Below are 24,385 nucleotides of genomic sequence, written 5' to 3'. Positions count from 1 at the left end.
TAGTGCTGTTTGAAATGATAGTGAGGCTTATTGTACCCTATATAGTGCACTCAAAGTATCCCACAGTGCATCATGAAAAGTAGTGTACAACCGATGGTCACTAACCAAGCAATATATCCCATCATGCATTGCGGTTGCACTGAAAGAAATCAAGTCTCAAATTTGATTTAATAAAAGGCAGTGGCAAAAAAAGTATTCAGCTTTGATTAAAAAAAAAAAAAACCTGAAAGCCACCTGATGTGGCCTGTTTTAATTGTGCGACAGTAATGACAAATAGCAGCGCGACGGACTAGTGTCCGAAAGCGTTTTTTAATTTTACCAGTGAGCTCACTATATATGGAGTTGTGAACGAGTAAGCGATTTCGGACACAGGGATTGTTAATCTTTAAGTATCCTTAAACTGCTTAAATGTTAAGAAGAACCAATGAGAAAATGTGGGACAGACCTCAGTGCTGTAACTGTTGTGTAGTGTGTTGTAGTTAAAGCATTGAGGTTTGTTGAATCACCGTGAAGCCCATTTAAACAATATCCAAATCATCTAAACCTTTTGTTTCAAGATTGTTGCGAAGTAGGATTTTTGTCGGATTGACTTGTCTGCAGGGCAGCATTGAATGAATAAAAAAAAAAAAAAATTTTTTTTAAGTCTAATAGCCCTGAGACAGAATCTGCTTTGCCTGGAAACCCAGGCTACTAATTCCCTCCCACCACTCCTGCCTTTATTTTTTAATTAATTTATTTATTTTAAATATTCAGCTAGACATGTGGTGGCACGGTGGTGTAGTGGTTAGCACTGTTGCCTCACAGCAAGAAGGTCCGGGTTCGAGCCCCGTGGCCGGTGAGGGCCTTTCTGTGCGGAGTTTGCATGTTGTCCGTGTGGGTTTCCTCCGGGTGCTCCGGTTTCCCCCACAGTCCAAAGACATGCAGGTTAGGTTAACTGGTGACTCTAAATTGATCGTAGGTGTGAATGTGAGTGTGAATAGTTGTCTGTGTCAGGCCTGTGATGACCTGGCGACTTGTCCAGGGTGTACCCCGCCTTTCGCCCGTAGTCAGCTGGGATAGGCTCCAGCTTGCCTGCGACCCTGTAGAACAGGATAAAGCGTCTGGAGATGATATGAGATGAGCTAGACGTGAAATATCAACAACGTATGCTGTAGGTGACATTCAGGCTAAAAGTGGTTAGCAACCTGTTAAAACAGTCAACTGTGTGTTTTTGCTCTTTAAATTTCCATGAAAACTTTGAAAAGAATCCTCCTAGTGAAATTCGGTCTGCTGTCTTGGCTAATTGTGTGATTCACAGGTAAGACCCTGAGTGTCCGTGTGATGACTGACGATAAAGGGCGTTCTCGTGGCTTCGGCTTCGTGAACTACGCAAACCATGAGGATGCACAGAAGGTAAGGGGTGCCACGGAGCTGTCGGGCCGTGTGAATGTTGCTGAGCGTTTTCAAAACTAAAATCCATCATCCGGGCTACCTAATTTGTATGCAGGCTGTAGCTGGGATGAATGGAAAGGAGCTGAATGGACGAGTGCTGTATGTGGGCCGGGCTCAGAAGAGACTGGAGAGACAGTCTGAACTGAAACGCAAGTTTGAGCTAATCAAGCAAGAACGCTTAAACCGATACCAGGTAAACCCATGGCTGTTTGAAAAGAAGACTTGGCACCTGGATTTCGACACATGCTGATGAATAACTCCAAATTACTTAACATGATGATGATAGGTTTTTGTTTTTTTTAAATTGTTTGACTGCAGGGGGTGAATCTGTATGTAAAGAATCTGGATGATGGTATTGATGATGACAAACTGAGAAAAGAGTTTGCCCCTTATGGCATGATCACCAGCGCTAAGGTATCAGAATTGTATTAAAATCTGTGTTGCAGCAAAAATTAAACATTCTTAACACTTTCGAATTGTAAAAACAAGTGCTGGAAATAAACGCAGACTTGACATCAGCATTTTTTTTCAGTCTGCTGGAAAGGTTGACTCATTGAAATGTATGGGTTTCTTTTGGGGGGGGCGGGGGCAGGTAATGACGGAAGGTGGTCACAGTAAGGGCTTTGGCTTCGTTTGCTTCTCTTCTCCTGAGGAAGCTACGAAAGCTGTGACTGAGATGAACGGCCGGATCGTCAGCACTAAGCCTCTATATGTGGCCCTGGCCCAAAGGAAAGAGGAGCGCAAGGCCATACTCACCAACCAGTACATGCAGAGATTGGCCAGTGTGAGAGCCATTCCTGGCCCTGCCATTCCTGCCTACCAGCAGAGTTCTGGCTACTACATGCCTTCCATACCGCAGGTGGGTGCATGACGGTGTTAGGAGTTGGTGTTTGAGAGTCCTTGTACCTGCCCCAAAGGAAAATATTTTGAATGTCCTCCCTGATTTTTCTTAACAGCCTCAGGGACGTGCCTTCTACAACGCTGTTCCAAATCTACGACCAGCACCACGCTTTGCTACCCAAGCCCCAAGACCACAGGGTAGGTGGATGAGTGCAATGTATAATTAATTCCATGAAATCGAGTCAAATGTGAGCCGATAGCTGACGAGGTGCGTGGCACTGAGTTGGCTATAAGCTATGTATGACCAGATTGAGTGGAATAACAGTTTTATTATATCCACATTCACGATTTTGAGAGAACGTTTTTTTTTTTCTTTCAAATTCAGGAAGTAAAAACTTTTTTATACAAAATGTCTGACAAAATAAATTCTGCTTATTATAGTCATGCTGTCTGTTGTTGCCCAAATGAGGATGGGTTCCCTTTTGAGTCTGGTTCCTCTCGAGGTTTCATGTCGTCTGAGGGAGTTTTTCCTTGCCACCGTCGCCACAGGCTTGCTCATTGGGGATAGATTAGGGATAAAATTAGCTCATGTTTTAAGTCGTTCAAATTGTGTAAAGCTGCTTTGCGACAATGTTTACTGTTAAAAGCACTATAGAAATAAACTTGACTAAACAAACCGGCGTAATGACAGTAGCAATTTGTGAAAAATGTGATTCTTGACAAATAAGATGCGTTCTTGGCATGAAATACTTTCATTCTATGTTTTGTTGCCCTTTTTGTATTATTTTTTTTTCCAAGTAGTCTTGTTGGTTCAGCAACATGCTCTGCCATTTTTAAAAAAATTTTTTCCCCCTTTGTTAGAGTTTTTTGGCGGTTGACAAACCAACTTAAAGGTGCATTACTGCCACCGACTGGGCTGGAGTGTGAAACAGGAGATGGTGGCGGAACTATTCTTTTTAGCTATTTCTGTTTCTTTTAAATACTTGATGACAAAGTGATGTATCTGACTTGATGTGCACCGCCATTTTGTTTTTCTCTACTCTTGGGATATGAGCTAGTAATAGGGTAGCCAATCGGAGCATCCGATTGCTCACATCCAGTGAATGTGGATAGAATAATGAGGAATGGTTTACGTGTGGGTGTTGAAACAGTTGTTCTAATGTTTGCTGGCGGTTCTAGCTCCTTACTCAGCTCAGACGCTGAGGCCAGTGATGGCACGCAGAACCTCCACCCCCATCAGCACTGTGCGCCAGGCCTCCACCCAGGCTCCAGGTGTGAACACTCAGAGAATGGGTAAGAAACTGGGTTGGGGATGGAATCATTTTATTTAACACATCAAGTTCTCATTAAAAAAAACCCTTCTGTTTATTTTTTTTACCTTATTAGTCATTTGTCATAAGACATTATTGAGGAAGAGCAGAGTGACGAAGCTGGTTTTATTTCCCTTTGTAATAATATTATCAGGGATGGAATGATGTGTAATGAGGCTTGATGTGTTAAATAAAAAAAAAAAAGATTAAAATGGCTGGTGTTTAGGGAGTCTTGCCAGTTTAATACTAGCTGCCTCTTGTAGCAAATCTAACCCCTTTCAGCTGTTTTGGTTCAACTTAAATGCTAATTCTGTAATGTAGGATAATTCTGTGGTTGTACAGACATCATGCATGTTTGCTCTGCTGGCATCATGGCACGTTCTGTAAAACTTGTTGGTCTTGAGGTATTCTTTTGAGAGCAGTGTAACTAACTGGTTACTTGGACAGTATGAAGCATGTAATTGAACTTTTGGGTCATGTAGCAAAAAATTACTTTCTTGTTTCTCTGTCCAGCTCACATCGGGACTCAGACAGCAGGTGGGCGGACTGTGGGAGGGTCTATGATGAGAGGTGTCGGTCAATACAAATACTCAAGCGGTGTTCGAAACGTTCAACAGGTCATCACTGTACCAGCTCCTGTTCAACAAGTAAGGCACCTCTATGCATGCAAATCTGTGTAGAGCACCTGTTTATCTCCAAAAGGGTCAGCATGTTGAACTATTGAAGTATTTGTAATTACTAGGGCTGTTGAATTTGAATGTAGTGTGAAATTAATTGTATATGGCTGATAGAATAGGAATATTCCCTTGGACTGTATGATTGGGTTCATATTTCTGCATGATCCCACTTCTGTTTCTTTAACCCGTCTATCTCGACATGACGCATTCTGTTGTATATGCCCATCTTTATTTTTGTGTGTGAGATATTGCTTCTGTTTTCTTATTTTATTGTTTAATGCTTGACCATTTGGTGAGTCAATTGTAATCTTAAGAGCGAAGGTACCAAGTCGGGTTCCTTGTAAGTGAACTTGCTTATTTCCGATTTTCATCAATGCCTTAAGTTTTGGCTGGACTGTAGCCTTGGGCAGTCTGGCTCAAAAATGACATTAGGATTTGTTTTATCGCAGTGTAATGTGATGTCTCAAGAATCCACCTTAGACGATGTGGCATGCCAGAATGAACACAAGGAAGTGTGTTCTTGTGAGTCGGATGTTTTGAAATAAAAATGGACAGGGTCATGCGTTCCAGTGGCACTAATGCCAGCTGAAATTGAGCGTACTCTGCATTTGAGTGGCTTGCATGAAAGGTTTAATTTTGAAGCCTTATATCTGAGCAAACGTTGTTTTGTAGATGCTGTCTTCTCCGGTTATGGAGCCTGCAGTTCATGTAAAAGGTCAAGAGCCCCTTACTCCATCAATGCTGGCAGCTGCACCCCTTTTGGAACAGAAACAACTACTGGGTACTTTTCTCATTTTATTTATACTTAAAAAAAAAAACCCTGCAGTGTACACGCGTGGTTAACAAACTATGAGCCTAATCCTGAACACTGAGATGCAGGGGAAACTGTTTTTTTGGTTCCAGAACAGCTGATCTGAGTTGGTTCAATCAAGCCTGAGTATGTTGCACTTTGTGTGTGTGTGTGTGTGTGAGGAATATAAAAAGCCATCGTCAGTGGAGCTCCGATACGACAGTTCACCATGACCTCAGCGAAGTGGGGCGAGGTCGTCCTGCTTCTGGGTTTCCCCTGGGGGTGCATGGACTGCCTCTAGGGGGTGTGCAAGACAAATGCTAATGGTAGAAATTAGAAATACTGTAATTCTTTAAAATAAAAAAAAAACACACTTAAGTTTATTTTAAAATTTGTATGCACTTGGAAAATATTTTTAAAAAATTACAATTATTGTACTCATTTAGACTGTATAGTATTATATTTTGGACTCTACACAGTATATCTACTCTGGGGCTCAAAATTCAATTCAACAAGCTTTATTGATGTGACCATATACAGGGTGTTTCAAAAAATTTGATCTGTAAATATCCCAGAAACTACATAGTCTAGGCAAATGAAACTGAACAGACTTGGTGCATATCACAGGTAAATTCAGGGGCAAGATCAATGTAATTCTCCTATTTTATATTAAACTTTGGTCAAATATCTGTCGCATTTTGTGCAATTTTTTTTTTTTTTTTTTTACCTTGAGCAATACCAGAAAAATTCAGTTGAAATCAAGCCATTTGAGGCGAATTCGTCCGCCTCTGAAAACTTGGCATTTGGATTTCTCGGGAAACATTGATTTTCGTAACGTCACGTGCGGGACGTCTCCTTCTGAATCCTACGTCAGCGTTGGTTTGTTTATGAGAAAACTACCGTATTATTTACATCCCCAGTGTTGTCTCCGTCGTCTTCACTAATTGAATCATCAAATCCAAACAGATGAAGCCCCAATTCAGACATCTCATTATATTCTTCATCCAAAGGTGAAGTAACATTTGCGCTCAGGTGACAATTCCTTATTTCAGTGCAAAATTGCTAGCTGCTAAACTTTTGTCTTCACAGGCTGTGCACTGAAACTGTGCAAGCTCTCGCAGCCTGCTGGCGCTTCCGCAGGTGACGTCAAGAATCTGGCTCCAGACTCCCTTGGGATTTTTCCAGACATGTTTTATTTTTTTTCTGCTGTAGACAGATGGCCTTGTGCAAAATTACCCTTCTGGATGAGTGTGTAAAGGGACATGCTTTCATCTCATCTCATTATCTGTAGCCGCTTTATCCTGTTCTACAGGGTCGCAGGCAAGCTGGAGCCTATCCCAGCTGACTACAGGTGAAAGGCGGGGTACACCCTGGACAAGTCGCCAGGGGAAACCGGAGCACCTGGAGGAAACCCACGCGGACACGGGGAGAACATGCAAACTCCGCACAGAAAGGCCCTCACCGGCCACAGGGCTCGAACCCAGGACCTTTTTGCTGCGAGGCAACAGCGCTAACCACTACACCACCGTGCTGCCCCATACTTTCATATTAAAAAAAAAAACTAAATTGGTCCAGGATATGCACTTTAATGTTGAGCAATATATGATTTATTCTTAATTTGAATGAGAAATTCAAAGGTATGTGGATTCCATGAGCAATTTCACAAATGTTCAATATGCATACCACCTGAGAGACACCCAGCCTTCCTCTTTGAACTTTTTGTGCTGTGTCCAAATCTGCATTGCAGTTGGTGCATTTTTTTAGAGAATTCTCTCATAAATGCCCACTGCACAGTCTTGTTCGAGCGTACTCGAACACATAAAATGCCTTTTCTTTTCCGGTGAATGGCATTTTTTATACCTAAACATAAAATTTTGACCTGTTTCCACACGTGCTGTTAAAATTTGAGGTCAATTTGAACGAGAATTGGCAAAGTTATTAGATATACAGTGTCTTTTAAAAAAATATGTACAGTATTGCCAAAGCATTATAGGAAAGATGATCACTGTTATTAATGAACATTGGTTATAACACTGAGTGTCCGTATAGAAATATGGAGATAAGCACATAGAAATTCTGTTAATACAAATAGTGGTAATCTTTTCAGAAGCAAAATGAAAACATGAGTAAAATGGAACAATAAACGTGTGTGTCCTGACATAAGGCTACACTACTGTTCAAAAGTTTGGGGTCACTTTGAAATGTCCTTATTTTTGAAAGAAAAGCACTGTTCTTTTCAACGAAGATCACTTTAAACTAATCAGAAATCCACTCTATCCATTGCTAATGTGCTAAATGACTATTCTAGCTGCAAATGTCTGGTTTTTGGTGCAATATCTCCATAGGTGTATAGAGGCCCATTTCCAGCAACTCTCACTCCAGTGTTCTAATGGTACAATGTGTTTGCTCATTGCCTCAGAAGGCTAATGGATGATTAGAAAACCCTTGTACAATCATGTTAGCACAGCTGAAAACAGTTGAGCTCTTTAGAGAAGCTATAAAACTGACCTGCCTTTGAGCAGATTGAGTTTCTGGAGCATCACATTTGTGGGGTCGATTAAATGCTCAAAATGGCCAGAAAAATGTCTGGACTATATTTTCTATTCATTTTACAACTTATGGTGGTAAATAAAAGTGTGTCTTTTTCATGGAAAACACAAAATTGTCTGGGTGACACCAAACTTTTGAACGGTAGTGTATGTGAGCTAATTTGGCTTCATCAGTCGGGTTAACGAGGAAACGGGACACTCGAATGTCTGACAGCTGCTTCAGGCTCAGGAGGGAGGAGGTGGTGGCAAGAAACTCGGGGTTTGTTTAAGAAAAATTGTCAAGTTGGTTAGGTTCATGAAGTTGGTTACCGTAGTAATTGACCCAGAGTTTGAATTGCATCTCTTTTCTGGAACGGAAAACCCAGAGTTTCCCTCAACTCCAGGGGTAACAAACGAAGCCTTAACTAAACCTGCTTTCTGGAACTGCCTCCACTGCAGAACAAAATCAGTGATGTGATGTTGGAAAATGTCAAAGGGTTGGAGACAGCTCAGTGGTTTTTCAGGCTAGAGATTTATATTTATTTATCTTTTGTGTTGTCCAGCACTGTGTGGGATAAGGTTTATGGTCAGACTTGGGCTTGTAGGAGGAGGTGAATCAGATCCATCACCCCTGAACTTTTGGTTCTGTACCAAGTAGCCTCAGCCTCTTGGACTTGATCATGTGCAGTATGTTATCACCATGCCCTGTAACGATCACTGATGTGATTATATTGCCTGGATTTGGAGAGGTCTAAACTACACTGTATTCTGGGGAGGAGGGGTGTACAGGGGCATGGCAAGATGCAAGTAACTCGTGTCGTGTATGCCATGTCATTTAAAGGAGAACTGAAGTCATTTTTAAACTTGCTTTTTTTTTTCCTTAATGTTTTATTCAATTACATTTTCGGTTGGCGGCACGGTGGTGTAGTGGTTAGCACTGTCGCCTCACAGCAAGAAGGTCCGGGTTCGAGCCCCGTGGCCGGCGAGGGCCTTTCTGTGCGGAGTTTGCATGTTCTCCCCGTGTCTGCGTGGGTTTCCTCCGGGTGCTCCGGTTTCCCCCACAGTCCAAAGACATGCAGGTTAGGTTAACTGGTGACTCTAAATTGACCGTAGGTGTGAATGTGAGTGTGAATGGTTGTCTGTGTCTATGTGTCAGCCCTGTGATGACCTGGCGACTTGTCCAGGGTGTACCCCGCCTTTCGCCCGTAGTCAGCTGGGATAGGCTCCAGCTTGCCTGCGACCCTGTAGAACAGGATAAAGCGGCTAGAGATAATGAGATGAGACATTTTCGGTTTTAGTAACCTTATATCGTGACTCGTATTGGCAACTAATTGCAATTAAATGTGATCCTTATCGGCCTATTTGATTTTTAGCCATGTTGAATTTGGTTCGTTTGGTCCACGGCAGGTGTCCCTTATCCTCACGAGACTTCGAAACGTGAAGTGTCAGCCAGGTGTCAGTGCCGCCATTTTGAAAACTCTTTTCCAAACGAAATATTGCACAAAAATGAGTTGGAATGACGATTACTGCCTACTTTTTTTTCAAACTTTCCTGATTTTGCTATCAAAACGAACACAACTTCCGGCTTTATTGCATCAGCATTCGAAAGAGGTTGCACGCGTCTTTTGACAACGTTGGCAGATGTTGGTCACTTTGATTTCCGCTGTACGTTTTACTTCCGTCCTACAGTGTCTCGCACAGGTCTCAACGAATCTTGTTTATGGCCATTGCTTTGACATATGGATGGATGGTATTACATAGCATATTTCAAAACACTCATAATTTGCTATAGCAGTGACAAAATGGCTATCAAAAATGTATTCCTATATTTAATAAAATGAGAGAATTTTGATAAATTTGCCTTCAGTTCTCCATTAAACTGGGGGAGAAAATTACTGAAAGCTGGTTACAAGTCAGCTGTAACTGTGAGTCCCTTAGTATTAGGATTTGGTCAGGTAATGTGTGGGTTTTAAAAGCCTACTCTCCTTGGGTGGGGGGGGGGTAGGCTTGCCCAAGTTTACAGCATCAATGCAATGGTTTTATGAACGCAGTGTAGAACGTCTGCCAAAAAAACATTTGTTAAATTACATTGCTTCTTTTCCTAAATGGATATAACTTGGGAAAACGAATAAAACTGACGAAATAAGAATATTACAGCATTTGTTTTGATTTAGGTTTTCTGGGTCAAAGAAATGGAAGTCTAGTATCTGTAATGGATGTGCTGCTCAGTTTGAAAGCTGTGCCTCAAGTGTTGGGTAAATGGTGTTCTTGGAGTTTTGACCTGTTGCATTCAGAGGTTTCAACGTGTTGCTGATGTTTCTACCCTTACCTGAAATGATAATTTTACAGACATTGCAAGTCGTGCTGTTGTCATGAAATGAAGCCACTAGTGATGTGCAGGTCAAGCCATAACCCACACGTCCTGCAGGTTGACCCGTAGATCAGGAGGGTTTGGGTAAGATTGTGAAGGGAGTGGGGGGAATGGAGTGTTCAGGCAGGGCAAGTCAAAAAGTGGTAAGGGGCGCATTCCAGGTTATAAATAACTTGAAGAAACCTCGTGTGCAATAGGCTGTGATTTTTACGAGAGCACCTTCCCCATCCACCAACATGCACATGCGGGTTGGGCTTCACCTACAAGCCCCCCCCCCCCCCCCCCCCCCCCCAAAAAAAAAGGTACCTGTAGCTTTAAGATATACTGCCAAAAAAAAAAGTTTTAAGTTGAAATAAGCTAGTCAGGCAAATTTAACTGGAAAAAATTAACGGGTGATGCCTAGGTTGCACGTTGAAATGGATAAAATCCTGGAACAGTGGACTCCATTCTTTTTCTACACAGTGCAGCTGAGTAGTAGGCTCAAAGATGGTAGGTGATTATTTTGTTGAAGTTCAGGTTTAAAATGTGAAGGATGCTCTGTGTGGGAGGGAGAGACGGCGTTCATGTCTAATTGGTTTGCTGCTAGTCAACAATAAAAAAAAAAACTCGAACAATTAATCTCTTTATTTAGTGACCCAGATGCTATTAGGCTGTGCCTTGTAATCAGTGTGTTATACTTGTTAAACATTTTATCTCCTTTCTCTACTTTATAATATGGATGTCATCACTAATACAGGTATTTTAAAAAAAAATCCTAACCCCCACATCACGAAAAGCCATGCTGTGGACTGTCTTCGTGTCCACTGTGGTTGCTTCTTGTTGCAAGTTTCCAATAGTATAGATGGAGTTTGACGACATAAGGTGTGGTTTTTTTTTTTTTTCTTCTTTCTTTCCCGCAATGCGCAACTGTCAAGAAAAAACATGCTGGCAGTGATGAAAGGATTCGATAACCTCTGAGGCATACGATTCTGATGGGTCAGACAATTTGGAACCGGTTCTCAATTGGAACTAGTTCTCAATTTCCCATCCCTGGCCCAGAAAAGGAAATTTAAGATGCATCAGAAAAGATGTTTTGTTGTTCCTCTTCTCTGAAATTCAGACATGCACTATTGGAGTTTACATCTACTTTTGGCAGACACCCTCATCCAGAGCAACTTGCTTTGAAGACTATCAGTAAATGCATCCTCATACTGGATCACTAGTTCAGGGACTAAAGTGTACCCTCAGTCTGAGTTCATACTGGAGTACAAAAGAAGCTAAAATGAAACATTATGCGATGCAATTTTTTTTGTTGTTGTTGATCATAAAACTGCAGACAGACATTTTAAAGGAGAACTGAAGGCAATTTTTTTTTAAATTAAAATTCTATTTCTCATTTTATTAAACATAGGAATGCATTTTTGATAGCTATTTTGTCACTGCTATAGCAAGTCATGAGTTTGAAATATGCTATGTAATATCAGTCCATATGTTAAAGTAATGGCCGTAAACGAGATTCGTTGAGACCTGTGCGAGACATCGTAGGACGGAAGTAAAACGTACAGCGGAAATCAGTGACCAACATCTGCCAACGTTGTCAAAAAACGCGCGCGCCCTCTTTCGAATGCTGATATAATCAAGCCGGAAGTTGTGTTTTTGATAATCAGGAAAGTTCGGGGGGGGGAAGTAGGCAGTAATCGTCATTTAAACTCGTTTTTGTGCAATATTTTGTTTGGAAAACAGTTTTCAAAATGGCAGCGCTGGCACGTGATGTTTCGAAGTCTTGCGCAAGTCTTGTGGTGATCGTGCGGATAAGTGGTCCACGGCAGGCGTCAAACAAACTAAATTCAACATGGCTAAAAACCGAATAGGCTGATAAGTATAATATTTAATTGCAATTAGTTGCCAATAGGAGTCACAACATAAGGTTACTAAAACGTAACTGAATAACACGTTAATTAAGAAATAAAGCAAGTTTTAAAAATGACTTCAGTTCTCATTTAACCTCGTCTGACTCTGTAGGCATTGCAAGTTATGGTCCGTCATCCAACACCTACCTCTCAGGGACTTTGTCTGTTTGTGCAGGTGAACGTTTGTATCCACTGATCCAGGCCCTTCATCCTAAACTTGCTGGTAAGATCACTGGCATGCTGCTCGAAATCGACAACTCTGAACTTCTGCACATGCTTGAGTCTCCAGAGTCTCTACATGCCAAGGTACTACTGAAATGGCCTTTTGTTATTCCTTTCTGTGACTGCATGCACTCCCTTTCTTATTAATCTCCAACATGTTTAGGTTGAGGAGGCGGTGGCTGTTCTTCAAGCTCATCAAGCAAAGGAAGTCTCACCTAATAAATAGGCAAAGTTTATGCAGGTAAAATGCCACACAAGCATGCTGAGTAAAAAATATTTAACATTGCAGGGTAAAATGAATCAAGTTAAATGGACATGTTGGGCTAAAATTTAACCAGTGTGCTCTGTAGTGAAATTGGTCATCACTAGATAGCAGTGTTTAAGGAAGAGGGATGGTTGTTACACAGTGATTTCCAATCACGCACGATGGAGGCGTCCCATACAGAGAGACCTCTGTAACAGGAGTCAGAGAGCAACTGCAGGTCTTTAAAAATTTAACTGAGCCAAATAAAGTTGCAGCAATGCAAGTTAGGGATGGCAAAACTTAAAAAAAAAATCTTGACCAACCACCGAGCCTCATTAGCCGGTTAAAGTCGGTTAACCTATGAGTTTAAAATTCTAGAATTGGAATTAGAATCTATTCTAAATCTAACCGCGAGCATCCGCACATTCAGTCCCAGTCGCTGCCCTCCACTCACATTACCTTTTCTACAGCACGAAACATTTAGTCAAACGCGGCACTGATGTCGAGGGGTTTGTATTGGAGCAGAGGACAAATGGCTCCAGCTTAGAGACAGTTTCAGTTGGCCATGATGGCGTTGAAAATAAAGTCAAGTGCTAGAAGAAGTACATAACATTCAGTGATGGGAATAATGGCGTTAAAATAAAGGCTGTTATAACGTCGGGTAATCTAATTAATTAGCTACAATCGTTATAACGCCGTTACCAATATCAACACGCCATTACTGCATGGTATTGAAATGGCTCTGAAGCCGTCACCGACTTGGCTCACAGACATAAAAGCTGCGTTTGTCACTCCCCCTCCAGACACCGCTGTCACTTCATTCTCTCCCCTTCCCTCCAAAAGTCGGCATCTGCACCTTTAGTTTGTGTGGAGATATGATCTGCAATAACATGCATTGTTGGCTACAGACCGAAACATACTTTCAGAATGCACTGGCCAAGGCAGGACTAAACTCGATGTGCCTTCTAATAATAATTAAAAAAAAAACAGAATAGTAATTTGTAAGCTAAAATGTTTAGCCTGATACTTTTTTTTTTTTTCGCAAATACAGTCAACTTCTGTCAAGGGTCACACAAAAAACAGTTGTTCTTGGAAATACATAGGCTAACAAGTTAACAGGTTTAAACACGTTGAAATAGAAAACACTGGTCTACAAATACCCCACTCTGAAAATCACTTTTTTTTTTTATTTTTTTATTTTTTTTTTATTCATAAACACAACTGGGGTGGGAGGGCGGGACATGACTGAATGGGTGTTTCTGATTTGTCAGCTGTCGTCCTTACACCGCATGGCATGCCCCAGGCGTTTACAACACAGAATTCCAGGTTCTCCGCTCCAAAATCGGCAGCTTCAAAACGATATTATTATTATTATTATTATTATTATTTTATTTTTTAACCGACAACCAAAAAAAAATTAACCGGTTGACGTTGATTCGGTCAACCATCAGTCAAACGGTCATCGGTTAACATCCCTAATGCAAGTAGCTACTATGTCAGCTAGTAGTGTTACATGTTTGTTAGCAACCTGTTAGCCATCTTACCGAGTAACTACGTGGGTAGAGACTGGTTCGTAGTATGTACAGGTTAAGGTGGTATTCCCTGCTTGGCATTTTGCCTGTCGCACCTCCTCCAGTGCACTTTGGGTCAGACGCAGGGTCGTCAGCTGGTGCCACCCTTCTCTGATGTTTTGTAAATGAAGATTGATCGGAAAACACTGCATCCTGGTAAATGAGCTACTTGGTTATAATCTGAGCCAAATATCTATCAAGAATTTTAACAGCTGCCTCTGTTAAAATCTTGTACGTGCAGCATGGTTTTCTGAAAATCGCTGCGTTGCATATTTGATAGATTTATGTAATTGATAGTGCAGCATGTGAGAGGGCAGTGTCTCCCAACATCCAAAACAACTCCAAATAAGCCACAATGTACTATCGTGTTTTTCGTGCGAGATTGCTTTTCTTTAGCACAAAAAGCAGCGTTGTAATGACACAAGCGTACTCGGGGGGGCCCAGGACAATGAACACAGGATAGGGGAGGGGCAATCATACTCGGGCACGGTACAAGGCAACCGTGCCTATTGTGAGTACACACTTAAAACCCCAAGTTTTACTGATGGTTCAGTAATGCGTGCTGTGAAGATGAGGCAGCCTGAACCAGAGTTATTCCTCCAAACTGTCTCAAAAAAAACCCATCTTTTGTTAGCTTGGAAAAGCCTCCAGTTTGATGGTATACGCAGTACAACATTTTAGAAAACAAATTCTGGCCTGCATTTTAAAATAACAAGTCCCATTATGCTTGCATAGCTCTTGCTATGTTTACGTTGACTCCATTTCCTGGAATGACCTCATATGAGATTTCGGTCACGTGTCCTACTCAGATTCTGATTTGACTGAGCGCAGGTGGGTCTCCCAGTGCTTGAATTGCACGTTTCCATATTGAATATTTACAAAAAATCATGAATTCTGCTGAACCATAGACAGTAAGCGAGACCGTCTTGTCACTGAATGTCAGGATGAGTAATGTGTTTTAGTTTTCTGCTGGAATTCTCCTTTAAATGTTCTTCCTCATGTATGGAGAATGTTGGGCAATTTTTTTTTCATTATTTGATTTTGCAATATGTTTAAATGCTTTTCTTTTCTAACTTTATCATTTGCATATAATTCTGTGTTAAGATTTTCACTGTTATTTAAAGGTAGACGGCCTTTCAGATTTTAAGTGTAGGTCATAAAAATAATTTTCCCCGACACCCAGTTATTTTTGTTTAGTGGACCTATATAATTTTTTTTTTTCCCCCTCCCCCTGCTTCACCATGACTCAAAACAAGATGCTATGTCCTGCATGACGTGGTGGGCTTTCCCTGTTTACACAGGGCATTGTGGGATACAAATTTGAAACAGGAGAGGAAAATGGAGAACATGAATGGAACATGAAAGACCGACTCCAATAACGAAAAGCGAGAAGAAAAGACGTTATGTTGCGAAGGAAAGGAAACGTGGGACCAGACCTAAAAAATAAAATAAAATATTCACCACCAGTGGCACGGTGGTGTAGTGGTTAGCACGGTCGCCTCACAGCAAGAAGGTTCCGGGTTTGCGGCCGGCGAGGGCCTTTCTGTGTGGAGTTTGCATGTTCTCCCCGTGTCTGCGTGGGTTTCCTCCGGGTGCTCCGGTTTCCCCCACAATCCAAAGACATGCAGTTAGGTTAACGTGGGGCGGCCTTGGGCTGAGGTGCACTTGAGCAAGGTACCTGACCCCTAACTGCTCCCCGGGCGCTCTGGTGTGGCTGCCCACTGCTCTGAGTGTGTGCGTGTGTTCATTGCTTCAGATGGGTTAAATGCAGAGGATGAATTTCACTGTGCTTGAAGTGTGCATGTGACGAATAAAGGTTTCTTAGTTCTAATAAATATCGGCGGTCAGCGAGCACCTCGGTGTGATCAGCTGTTCGTTTAGCGACAGAATGATGTAACGGTCAGTGCACAGTCAAGGTAAACCTGTAGATTGCAGTAATGCAACACTGTGGATGCCAGCTGCCGTAAAACCCAAACGATGAAGGTAAACCTGTGTCACTGAGCTCTGTATAAAATCTGGAGGGCTCATAGCCTGCTTCCTGCTGTAGAGATGAGTGAAGCCATCTGGCTGCCATATTACTACTCCCATTGCATGTATTGGCTTGTGTGTTAAACCGTGGTATCCGATTAAATTTTCCCCAAGAAAAGTGTTTTCTGACTTTTTTTTCTCCCCCCCCATTACTACCTCTTTTATTTTCTCCATTTCCCCCATGTTCCCTATGTATCTTTTATAGCGCTCCTCCCCCCCAGTTCAGTCTCTGATCCTTTTTTTTTTTTTGAATGGCTCTTTTATGACTAATTTTTATGTAGATTATTTAATGTTTTTCTCTTTCATACATCATTCATTTGTTGAGCTGTTAAGCTTGAGCTGTCAGTTAATATCAAACATGTCTAGACTTTGGCTTTGATCTTGTCTGGGACATTTCCATTGAAAATCTGACCGTATTCATCCCAGATATCAATGTCAGATTTTTAACAAAAACAGAAGACGAGATGGATTTTTTTTTTTTTTTTGCTCTTCCTATAGGGGATGCACGCAAATGGCGCTGAGCGCACACATGTAAAAATGATCACACTAGCTATCAGTACTCTCGTGTGAAATGTTCGTCCACAACCTTTGACCTGATGATTTGTTTCGATCACTGCTGCACATGTAGGCATTTTTCTTCTAATTTTTCTCACCAACTCCTACATAAATAATTTGTCCAATTTTGTGTAGCTTCCAGGAGTCTAAATGACAGTTCCGCTCTGCGATGGGAGTGGTAAGATGGCAGCCAGCTGGCTTCACTCTGGCAAGCCTATGAGCGCTCCAGATTTTATATAGAGCTCAGTGACCTGTGCATGTGCACACGGCCTTCCTCTGTCTGCTTGACTGTGTGAAATGAGTGGTTTGATGCACATTATTTGCTCAGGAATCCCCTCAAATTAAATAACTTCCCAGCCACAGAATGGCGCGCTTTATTTATTTTTTTTTTAGTCATAAGATATTACAGAAATAAACATGGATCACAATGATCAAATTTCAGAGGGAACTGAATTTCACTGATTTTATGAAATCGAAAGGCCGTCTACTTTTAACTGAAGGGAGGGAAAGGATTTTTCTGCTTGACACCTTTTTAAAGTCTAATTTACTTTTGCTGGTTTCTCCACTGTTGCCTACTCCTAGCTTTATTTGAGGTTCTGGCCGAGCATGCGTGCACACAGCTCTGTTAGGCATGCCTTTGCCCTCTGCACCCTTTTTTTTTTTTTTTTTTTAAGTTTTTATTTATTTATTTATTTATTTATTTATTGCTAAAAATGTTTTGTCCAAATGCATGCATGTTGACACTAAAGTAGAAACTATACCTTTTTAAACATGTATTTAATGCTTCGTTTGTTAAAGCATGCAGGATTCCCCCAATGGTACAGGAGCTTTATGGCCTTTTTTTTTATTTAATTTTATTTTTTAAAGTGCCATTAGATTGGTGTACACTGTTAAAAGTAGGTTATGAGGAATGCTACATGCTGTGAACTTGTACTAATTTTTTTTTCTTTAAATGTATTTATTGCAGGCATGATCATTTGAAGGTCCATGGGTTTTGCAGAAGGAGGAAAAAGGGGTGTAATGTGTTAAAGATTTAATGGTGGGGGGAGAATAATACAGTATGAACACTTCAAAGGCAATGGCACTTTTGTGAGTAGCTTTTACTCACGTCAGTACTGCTCTGCACTGTTATGTTAATATTGAGTTTTGTTATTAAAAAAAAGAAAAATGCAACAAAAAAATGAAAAGGGGGGGGAAAAACTGTTGCGCATTAAAATATTTTGGCTTGCCCGCAACCAAATTGTCGTGTTGTCTGTTGTATTGGGGTAAATGTGGCTTGGCTTTATTATTATCTGTTTTGAGTGTTCCTGGTTCTGCATGGAGCACTAATCTCAAGTGAATACTGGGGGGGATTAAATCTGAAAAGCTAATCCTAATATAGACAGGATTACTTTGAGATTTGATTTTCCTGATTGATGCATGATGCGCTTGTTTCTCATCAGGTTCATTTCGAATCTGTGTTTTGTGACTTTTTTTTTTTTTTATTATTTATTAATTTTATTTATTAATTTTTTTTTGTAAGGTCAAGTCCGTCATTCTTTTAGGTACACAGTCATTCAATTGAGGAGAAAGCTCAAGAGAAAGCTGAGCAAGGCCCATAATATAATCCCTTTTCCTCACGCGTGCGAGTTTGTTGATTCTCTTGCTTGCCTGCAAGGAAAGACAAAGGGATTGCACAAGCTTTCACTGAAGTAGTGGCGAACAACTTGAATCCTTTTCCATGTTTATTCAAGCTTTACAATTCATCGGTGCTTTTTGTAAAACCGCCATTACGTTTCATCATCCCATGATCACCAAAGTGTGACAGGTCTCACTTCCTTGAACACAGAAATGTGTTGAGCAAGAAAAGAAACAAAGTATGTCAAAGTTGACCACTCTGTATGGGCTTTCACACGACTTCCCAGTCAAGATTAAAGTTAGTTTCAGCTACAGTATGACTGTTCTAGTAAAATCCCATGAGAACAAGTGTTTAGAATATTACATGTGTAAAGGTTATATTCATGCATTATTTTAAAGGAGTTGTTTTTATGCCAGTAGCATGACCACTAATGGTGTCCATAACTCCTGAAAGATGCTGACTAAACTCGTGTCAGCATGGTGTCTAATTTGATGCCTATAGGTTGATGCTTGTGGCTTTGCGCAGGCACAGCAGGGCCTCAGGGGCCACATCATGAGGGCTGATCTTGTTTGCTTCCAACCGCAGAACACGTAGGTTGGAGTAGTTGGCCACACTTATAACTGGACAGAAACTGCTGATGGAGAACTCTGAGGAAAGGGAGGGGGAAAAAAAGTGTTTTTTAGGTGTGTGAGAGAACAACTCCACTCTATGGTACAAAGCAGTCAAAGCCTTGAAATTTTGAAGACCATTTATCATTTTCGTTTCAGTTCACAATTGTGTGCTACTCTGTGTTGGTCTATCACATAAAATCTCAATAAAAAACTTTTAAGTTCATTGTTGTAAGGTGGAAAAATGTGAAAAAGTTCAAGGGGTATGAATACTTTTTTAAGGCACTGTATACTGTGGATACTCCCACCAGCCTTTGTATTTTTTGCAGGGGGTTATTTGCCTACTAACTAGCCCTTACCTACCACATCGGTAACTAACTGTTGCTCATGCTACAGCACAGGGGAATGCACTCAGAGGCACTATCTGCCCTCTTCTGTATCCAAGAGCTGACCAAATGCCTTTGATTGGCTAATGTTGCTATGATTGACTGGGGATACAGAGTAATAGCAGCCATCTCACTCCAAGATTATCATTAGCTTTGCTCTCTAGCATACCCAGCCATGGATGGCTGTGGCATCGTTGGGATTTCACTTTGAGTGCCAGCACTTTTTTTTTCTTTTTTTCTTGACATTTATGTGCATTCGGTCAAAGGTTGAGGTTGTTTCTATTTGTTACAAACATGTCTAATACGTACAACCCTGATTCCAAAAAAGTTGGGACAAAATGCAAATTGTAAATAAAAACGGAATGCAGTAATTTACAAGTCTCAAAAACTTCTATTCACAATAGAACATAGACAACATATCAAATGTCGAAAGTGAGATATTTTGAAATTTCATGCCAAATATTGGCTCATTTGAAACTTCATGACAGCAACACATCTCAAAGTTGGGACAGGGGCAATAAGAGGCTGGAAAAGTTAAAGGTACAAAAAAGGAACAGCTGGAGGACCAAATTGCAACTCATTAGGTCAATTGGCAATAGGTCATTAACATGACTGGGTATAAAAAGAGCATCTTGGAGTGGCAGCGGCTCTCAGAAGTAAAGATGGGAAGAGGATCACCAATCCCCCTAAATTCTGCGCCGACAAATAGTGGAGCAATATCAGAAAGGAGTTCGACAGTGTAAAATTGCAAAGAGTTTGAACACATCATCTACAGTGCATAATATCGTCAAAAGATTCAGAGAATCTGGAAGAATCTCTGTGCATAAAGGTCAAGGCTGGAAAACCATACTGGGTGCCTGTGATCTTCGGGCCCTTAGACAGCACTGCTTCTGTATTGGAAATCACAAAATGGGCTCAGGAATATTTCCAGAGAACATTATCTGTGAACACAATTCACCGTGCCATCCGCCGTTACCAGCGAAAACTCTATAGTTCAAAGAAGCAGCCGTATCTAAACATGATCCAGAAGCGCAGACGTCTTCTCTGGGCCAAGGCTCATTTAAAATTGACTGTGGCAAAGTGGGAAACTGTTCTGTGGTCAGACGAATCAAAAGTTGAAGTTTTTTATGGAAATCAGGGACGCCGTGTCATTCGGACTAAAGAGGAGAAGGACGACCCAAGTTATCATCAGCGCTCAGTTCAGAAGCCTGCATCTCTGATGGTATGGGGTTGCATTAGTGCATGTGGCATGGGCAGCTTACACATCTGGAAAGACACCATCAATGCTGAAAGGTATATCCGGGTTCTAGAGCAACATATGCTCCCGTCCAGACGACGTCTCTTTCAGGGAAGACCTTGCATTTTCCAACATGACAATGCCAAACCACATACTGCATCAATTACAGCATCATGGCTGCGTAGAAGAAGGGTCCGGGTACTGAACTGGCCAGCCTGCAGTCCAGATCTTTCACCCATAGAAAACATTTGGCACATCATAAAACGGAAGATACGACAAAAAAGACCTAAGACAGTTGAGCAACTAGAATCCTACATTACACAAGAATGGGTTAACATTCCTATCCCTAAACTTGAGCAACTTGTCTCCTCAGTCCCCAGACGTTTACAGACTGTTGTAAAGAGAAAAGGGGATGTCTCACAGTGGTAAACATGGCTTTGTCCCAACTTTTTTGAGATGTGTTGTCATGAAATTTTAAAATCACTTAATTTTTCTCTTTAAATGATAATTTTCTCAGTTTAAACATTTGATATGTCATCTATGTTCTATTCTGAATAAAATATGGAATTTTGAAACTTCCACATCATTGCATTCCATTTTTATTTACAATTTGTACTTTGTCCCAACTTTTTTGGAATCGGGGTTGTACAATAACTTGCATATATTTTGATCACCTAATATACTTTGGTGTTAGCACCCTTCAAAAAAAGTTAATTTCTTGTACCTTTGATGCGATTGGCTTGAAGGTAGAGGATCTGCAGGCTTGTGCTGATGGCTGGGATCTTTTCCAGCTTGTTGTGGGACAGGTCCAGTTCCATGAGCGTGCTCACGTTAAAAGTGTCTGGTGGGATTCCAGCGTCCGTGAGCCGATTGTGCGAGAGGCGGATAAAGCGCAGCTCAGGCTGCTGCTTCACAAAATCCACGGGGACAGAAGAGATGTGGTTGTGATCGAGGTACAGCTGGCTCAGCTTGGGCGGAAGGTGCTCAGGAACCTTTGCTAACTGATTCCCACACAAATCCAGAAAGCTGAGTGAGGCCAGTGGCTCGACAGCACCATTGAGATCCTGAATGGTGTTGAAATGGAGATGCAAAGCTGTTAGACTGTTCATACCGTGCAAGGACCCAGGAGGCACGGAACTGATGGCGTTGTGGTCCAAGCGCAGGTCCTGAAGGGAACGAGGAAGTTCTTCTGGAATGTGTTCAAGTTTGTTGTGCTGCAAGAACAGACGTTCCAGTTTGGATAGCTTGGCAAAGACCTAATGAGATATTTAAAAAAAAAAAATGCTGTTTAGAGATCTTTGTTTCTGTTGAGCTTTGCATGACAGACAATGACTGTATGAAAAATGTAGTTTTTAAAATTTTTTGCCACAATTAAATCCTGCTTGTGATTTGATTTTTATGATGAAGGCTTTTCTATTTCATAGTTGCCTGTTGTGGTGAAGACTAACTGAGTCTCCAGTGTGAATTTCAGCTTCCTGTTCCTGAGAATTGGTCAAAGTGTAAAAGTGACAACTTCATCACGAACAAAGTAAATGAGTAAAATGATGGACTGGTCTGTACCTGAGTCAAATTCTCCAGTTGTTCCCCTGTGATTGTTCTGCTGTACTGACCTTGCTGCTGATTTTGTCAGATCTCAGCTGGTTCATATGCAGGATGATCCAGACGAGCTCAGTGGCATTGTCAAAAACCCCATTGGTGATTCCAGTGATCCGGTTGTTTTGGAGGTATAGATACTTCATGCGTGAGGGCACAAAGGGCACATGCTGAAGGTTGCGGTTGTGGCAGTACATGGCATTAGGGTAGGCAGGAGGGCATTCACACTCCAGGGGGCAGTCTAGTGCTTCAGAGTCATGCTGTGTGTGCAGGGAAGTGTCGTAGTTGCCATGGTTTGGGCTGTAGCGGTAGCTATAGGCTCGACTGCGCAGGTAGTTAAGCCAGGTGAAGGAGGTGGTTTGTGCAATAGAGAGGTGCACAAGCCCCACCCACAGCAAAAATGTACTCCGCATGATCACTAGATGTGAAAAAGGTCTTGATGGACAATTCAGTGCTTGTCTGTACCAAATGATGAGAAATTGAGTGCAGTAAATATACAGTACCAGTTAAAAGTTTGTACACACCTGCTCATTTTATAGGCTCTTCATTTGTGACGATTATACACACTATTGGCATTATCTTAACCAGCTTCATGAGGTAGTCACCTGGAATGCTTTTCAATTAACAGGTGTGCCTCGTCAAAAGTTAGCACAATTTCTTGCCTCCTTAATGCATTAGAAATCAAACAGTAAATAATACAGTAAATAGTCCTATTCAACACCAAGTGTAGTTATCCATATTCTCTGGAATATTTTTATATTGATTTGTTTTATTTTAAATAAGTAAGGAAACCATGCAGAACGTGGTGGTGTTATTGGAAAATGATCATTGATGGTTTGGAGTGATAACCGTTCCCAAGCCAAACTAATGATTTCCTAGTAACTCCATATACCCGGAAGAGTTTTATTCCACTTGTACCCCAGCAAGTTACTAAAGATTACAGTTTTCATTAACAGCAACTTTGTTCTTTTTATGCTTTTATATTTACCTTTTAATATTGTAATACGTCCATGTTAAGTTCAGTCCTGTTCATTTGCAATATAACAGCTGTAAAAAGAAAACTTCAACTTGGAAAAGATTACCCCTTTTTAAATGCATTTATGTGGAGCGTTCCCCATGCAAGTCCCTGGGAGAGGTGTTACTATAGAAGCGATTAATGTATTTTAACAAGGGTGTGAGTATAAACCTTGCAACAGAAACCACAGTTGGTTCTAGAAAATTAATCAACGCTTTTAGATTGATCAGAATTGAGAATTCAGCAGTGTTTATGGCATGAACTGGTCAGATGTCCTTAATAATCTCATCTCGTTATCTCTAGCCGCTTTATCCTGTTCTACAGGGTCGCAGGCAAGCTGGAGCCTATCCCAGCTGACTACGGGCGAAAGGCGGGGTACACCCTGGACAAGTCGCCAGGTCATCACAGGGCTGACACATAGAGACAGACAACCATTCACACTCACATTCACACCTACGGTCAGTTTAGAGCCACCAGTTAACCTAACCTGCATGTCTTTGGACTGTGGGGGAAACCGGAGCACCCGGAGGAAACCCACGCAGACACGGGGAGAACATGCAAACTCCGCACAGAAAGGCCCTCGCCGGCCATGGGGCTTGAACCCGGACCTTCTTGCTGTGAGGCGACAGCGCTAACCACTACACCACCATGCTGCTGTCCTTAATAATAATAATTGTAGTAATGGCCCAGTACCATAATGAAAAGTATATAATGTGTAAGCGTGGATCTAAAATATGATCTTGCAGTGGTATACTACTGGAGTAAAACAATTGTGGAGAATTTATTTTTAATCCAAAAATAACTAATTAATGTAAAACTATGTAAAATAATGTAAAAAATGTAAAACTAATTTTCAGAAGGACTAAGTTAGGATAATTGAAATTGACTTTGAAAGTTTAAGAAAAGTTAAGCTTACAATAAACTTTACAATACAGTTTGGCTTGGAGCATCGCATCTAAAATCAGCCACAACTACCCAAACGAGCGTGTGTATATATAATTTGCACTTTACACAATCATTACATTGATACTGACTTCATATTAAATCAACAAAATCTTCATAGACAAGGAGCTACACTTACCTCTGATTGTAGTGTGGGTTCTGCTTCAATCTCCCCTCGAGTGACTAAAACAGAGAGAAAATGGGGCTGAGAGGTGGAGAATAAAAGGGGGTGTAGTGACCTGGCATCTCTGAATGCCTCTTTCTAACTGCACATTATAAGAGATAATTACACATACGTTGTTTTACACTCTTGATACACATAATGCAGTGTGTTGATGACTAAGTTCATTGCAATTTATTATTCAAGCATATATTTTTATTGTATTGAGAAGTATCAAGTAGGAAAAATATGAAAATCTGGTTGGACATTTTAAAATATGGGGTGGTAGTAAACCTTTTTTCCGGGGGAGGTACAGTGGTGTAGTGGTTAGCGCTGTCGCCTCACAGCAAGAAGGTCCGGGTTCGAGCCC

At 41.2% G+C, this 24,385-nt stretch overlaps 2 protein-coding genes across 2 annotated transcripts in view; one reads left to right on the top strand and one right to left on the bottom strand.

Moving 5' to 3' along the window:
* The window catches only part of pabpc1l (poly(A) binding protein, cytoplasmic 1-like), a 28,381-nt gene extending 10,762 nt beyond the window's left edge, over positions 1-17,619 (top strand). Inside the window, exons 5-15 of the mRNA XM_060930739.1 lie at positions 1,298-1,392; positions 1,487-1,624; positions 1,750-1,845; positions 2,024-2,290; positions 2,388-2,469; positions 3,451-3,564; positions 4,095-4,228; positions 4,931-5,039; positions 12,012-12,142; positions 12,222-12,299; positions 17,424-17,619. Coding sequence (XP_060786722.1) covers positions 1,298-1,392; positions 1,487-1,624; positions 1,750-1,845; positions 2,024-2,290; positions 2,388-2,469; positions 3,451-3,564; positions 4,095-4,228; positions 4,931-5,039; positions 12,012-12,142; positions 12,222-12,284 — 1,229 coding nt within the window. The 3' untranslated portion in view covers positions 12,285-12,299; positions 17,424-17,619. The remainder of the gene's footprint in view (positions 1-1,297; positions 1,393-1,486; positions 1,625-1,749; positions 1,846-2,023; positions 2,291-2,387; positions 2,470-3,450; positions 3,565-4,094; positions 4,229-4,930; positions 5,040-12,011; positions 12,143-12,221; positions 12,300-17,423) is intronic.
* A 564-nt stretch (positions 17,620-18,183) lies between these two features.
* Positions 18,184-24,022, bottom strand: fmodb (fibromodulin b). Its single transcript, XM_060930737.1, has 4 exons — positions 23,995-24,022; positions 21,916-22,357; positions 21,030-21,561; positions 18,184-18,721 (listed from the first exon to the last, which is right to left on the bottom strand). The coding sequence occupies exons 2-4, from the start codon at positions 22,309-22,311 to the stop codon at positions 18,570-18,572; spliced, it is 1,080 nt and encodes a 359-aa protein (XP_060786720.1). The 5' UTR covers positions 22,312-22,357; positions 23,995-24,022; the 3' UTR covers positions 18,184-18,569.
* Positions 24,023-24,385: the final 363 nt, after the last annotated feature.

The sequence above is a fragment of the Neoarius graeffei genome, chromosome 10 (genome assembly GCF_027579695.1).
Source record: "Neoarius graeffei isolate fNeoGra1 chromosome 10, fNeoGra1.pri, whole genome shotgun sequence".
NCBI lineage: Eukaryota > Metazoa > Chordata > Actinopteri > Siluriformes > Ariidae > Neoarius > Neoarius graeffei.
This window is presented reverse-complemented; position numbering and strand designations above follow the sequence as displayed.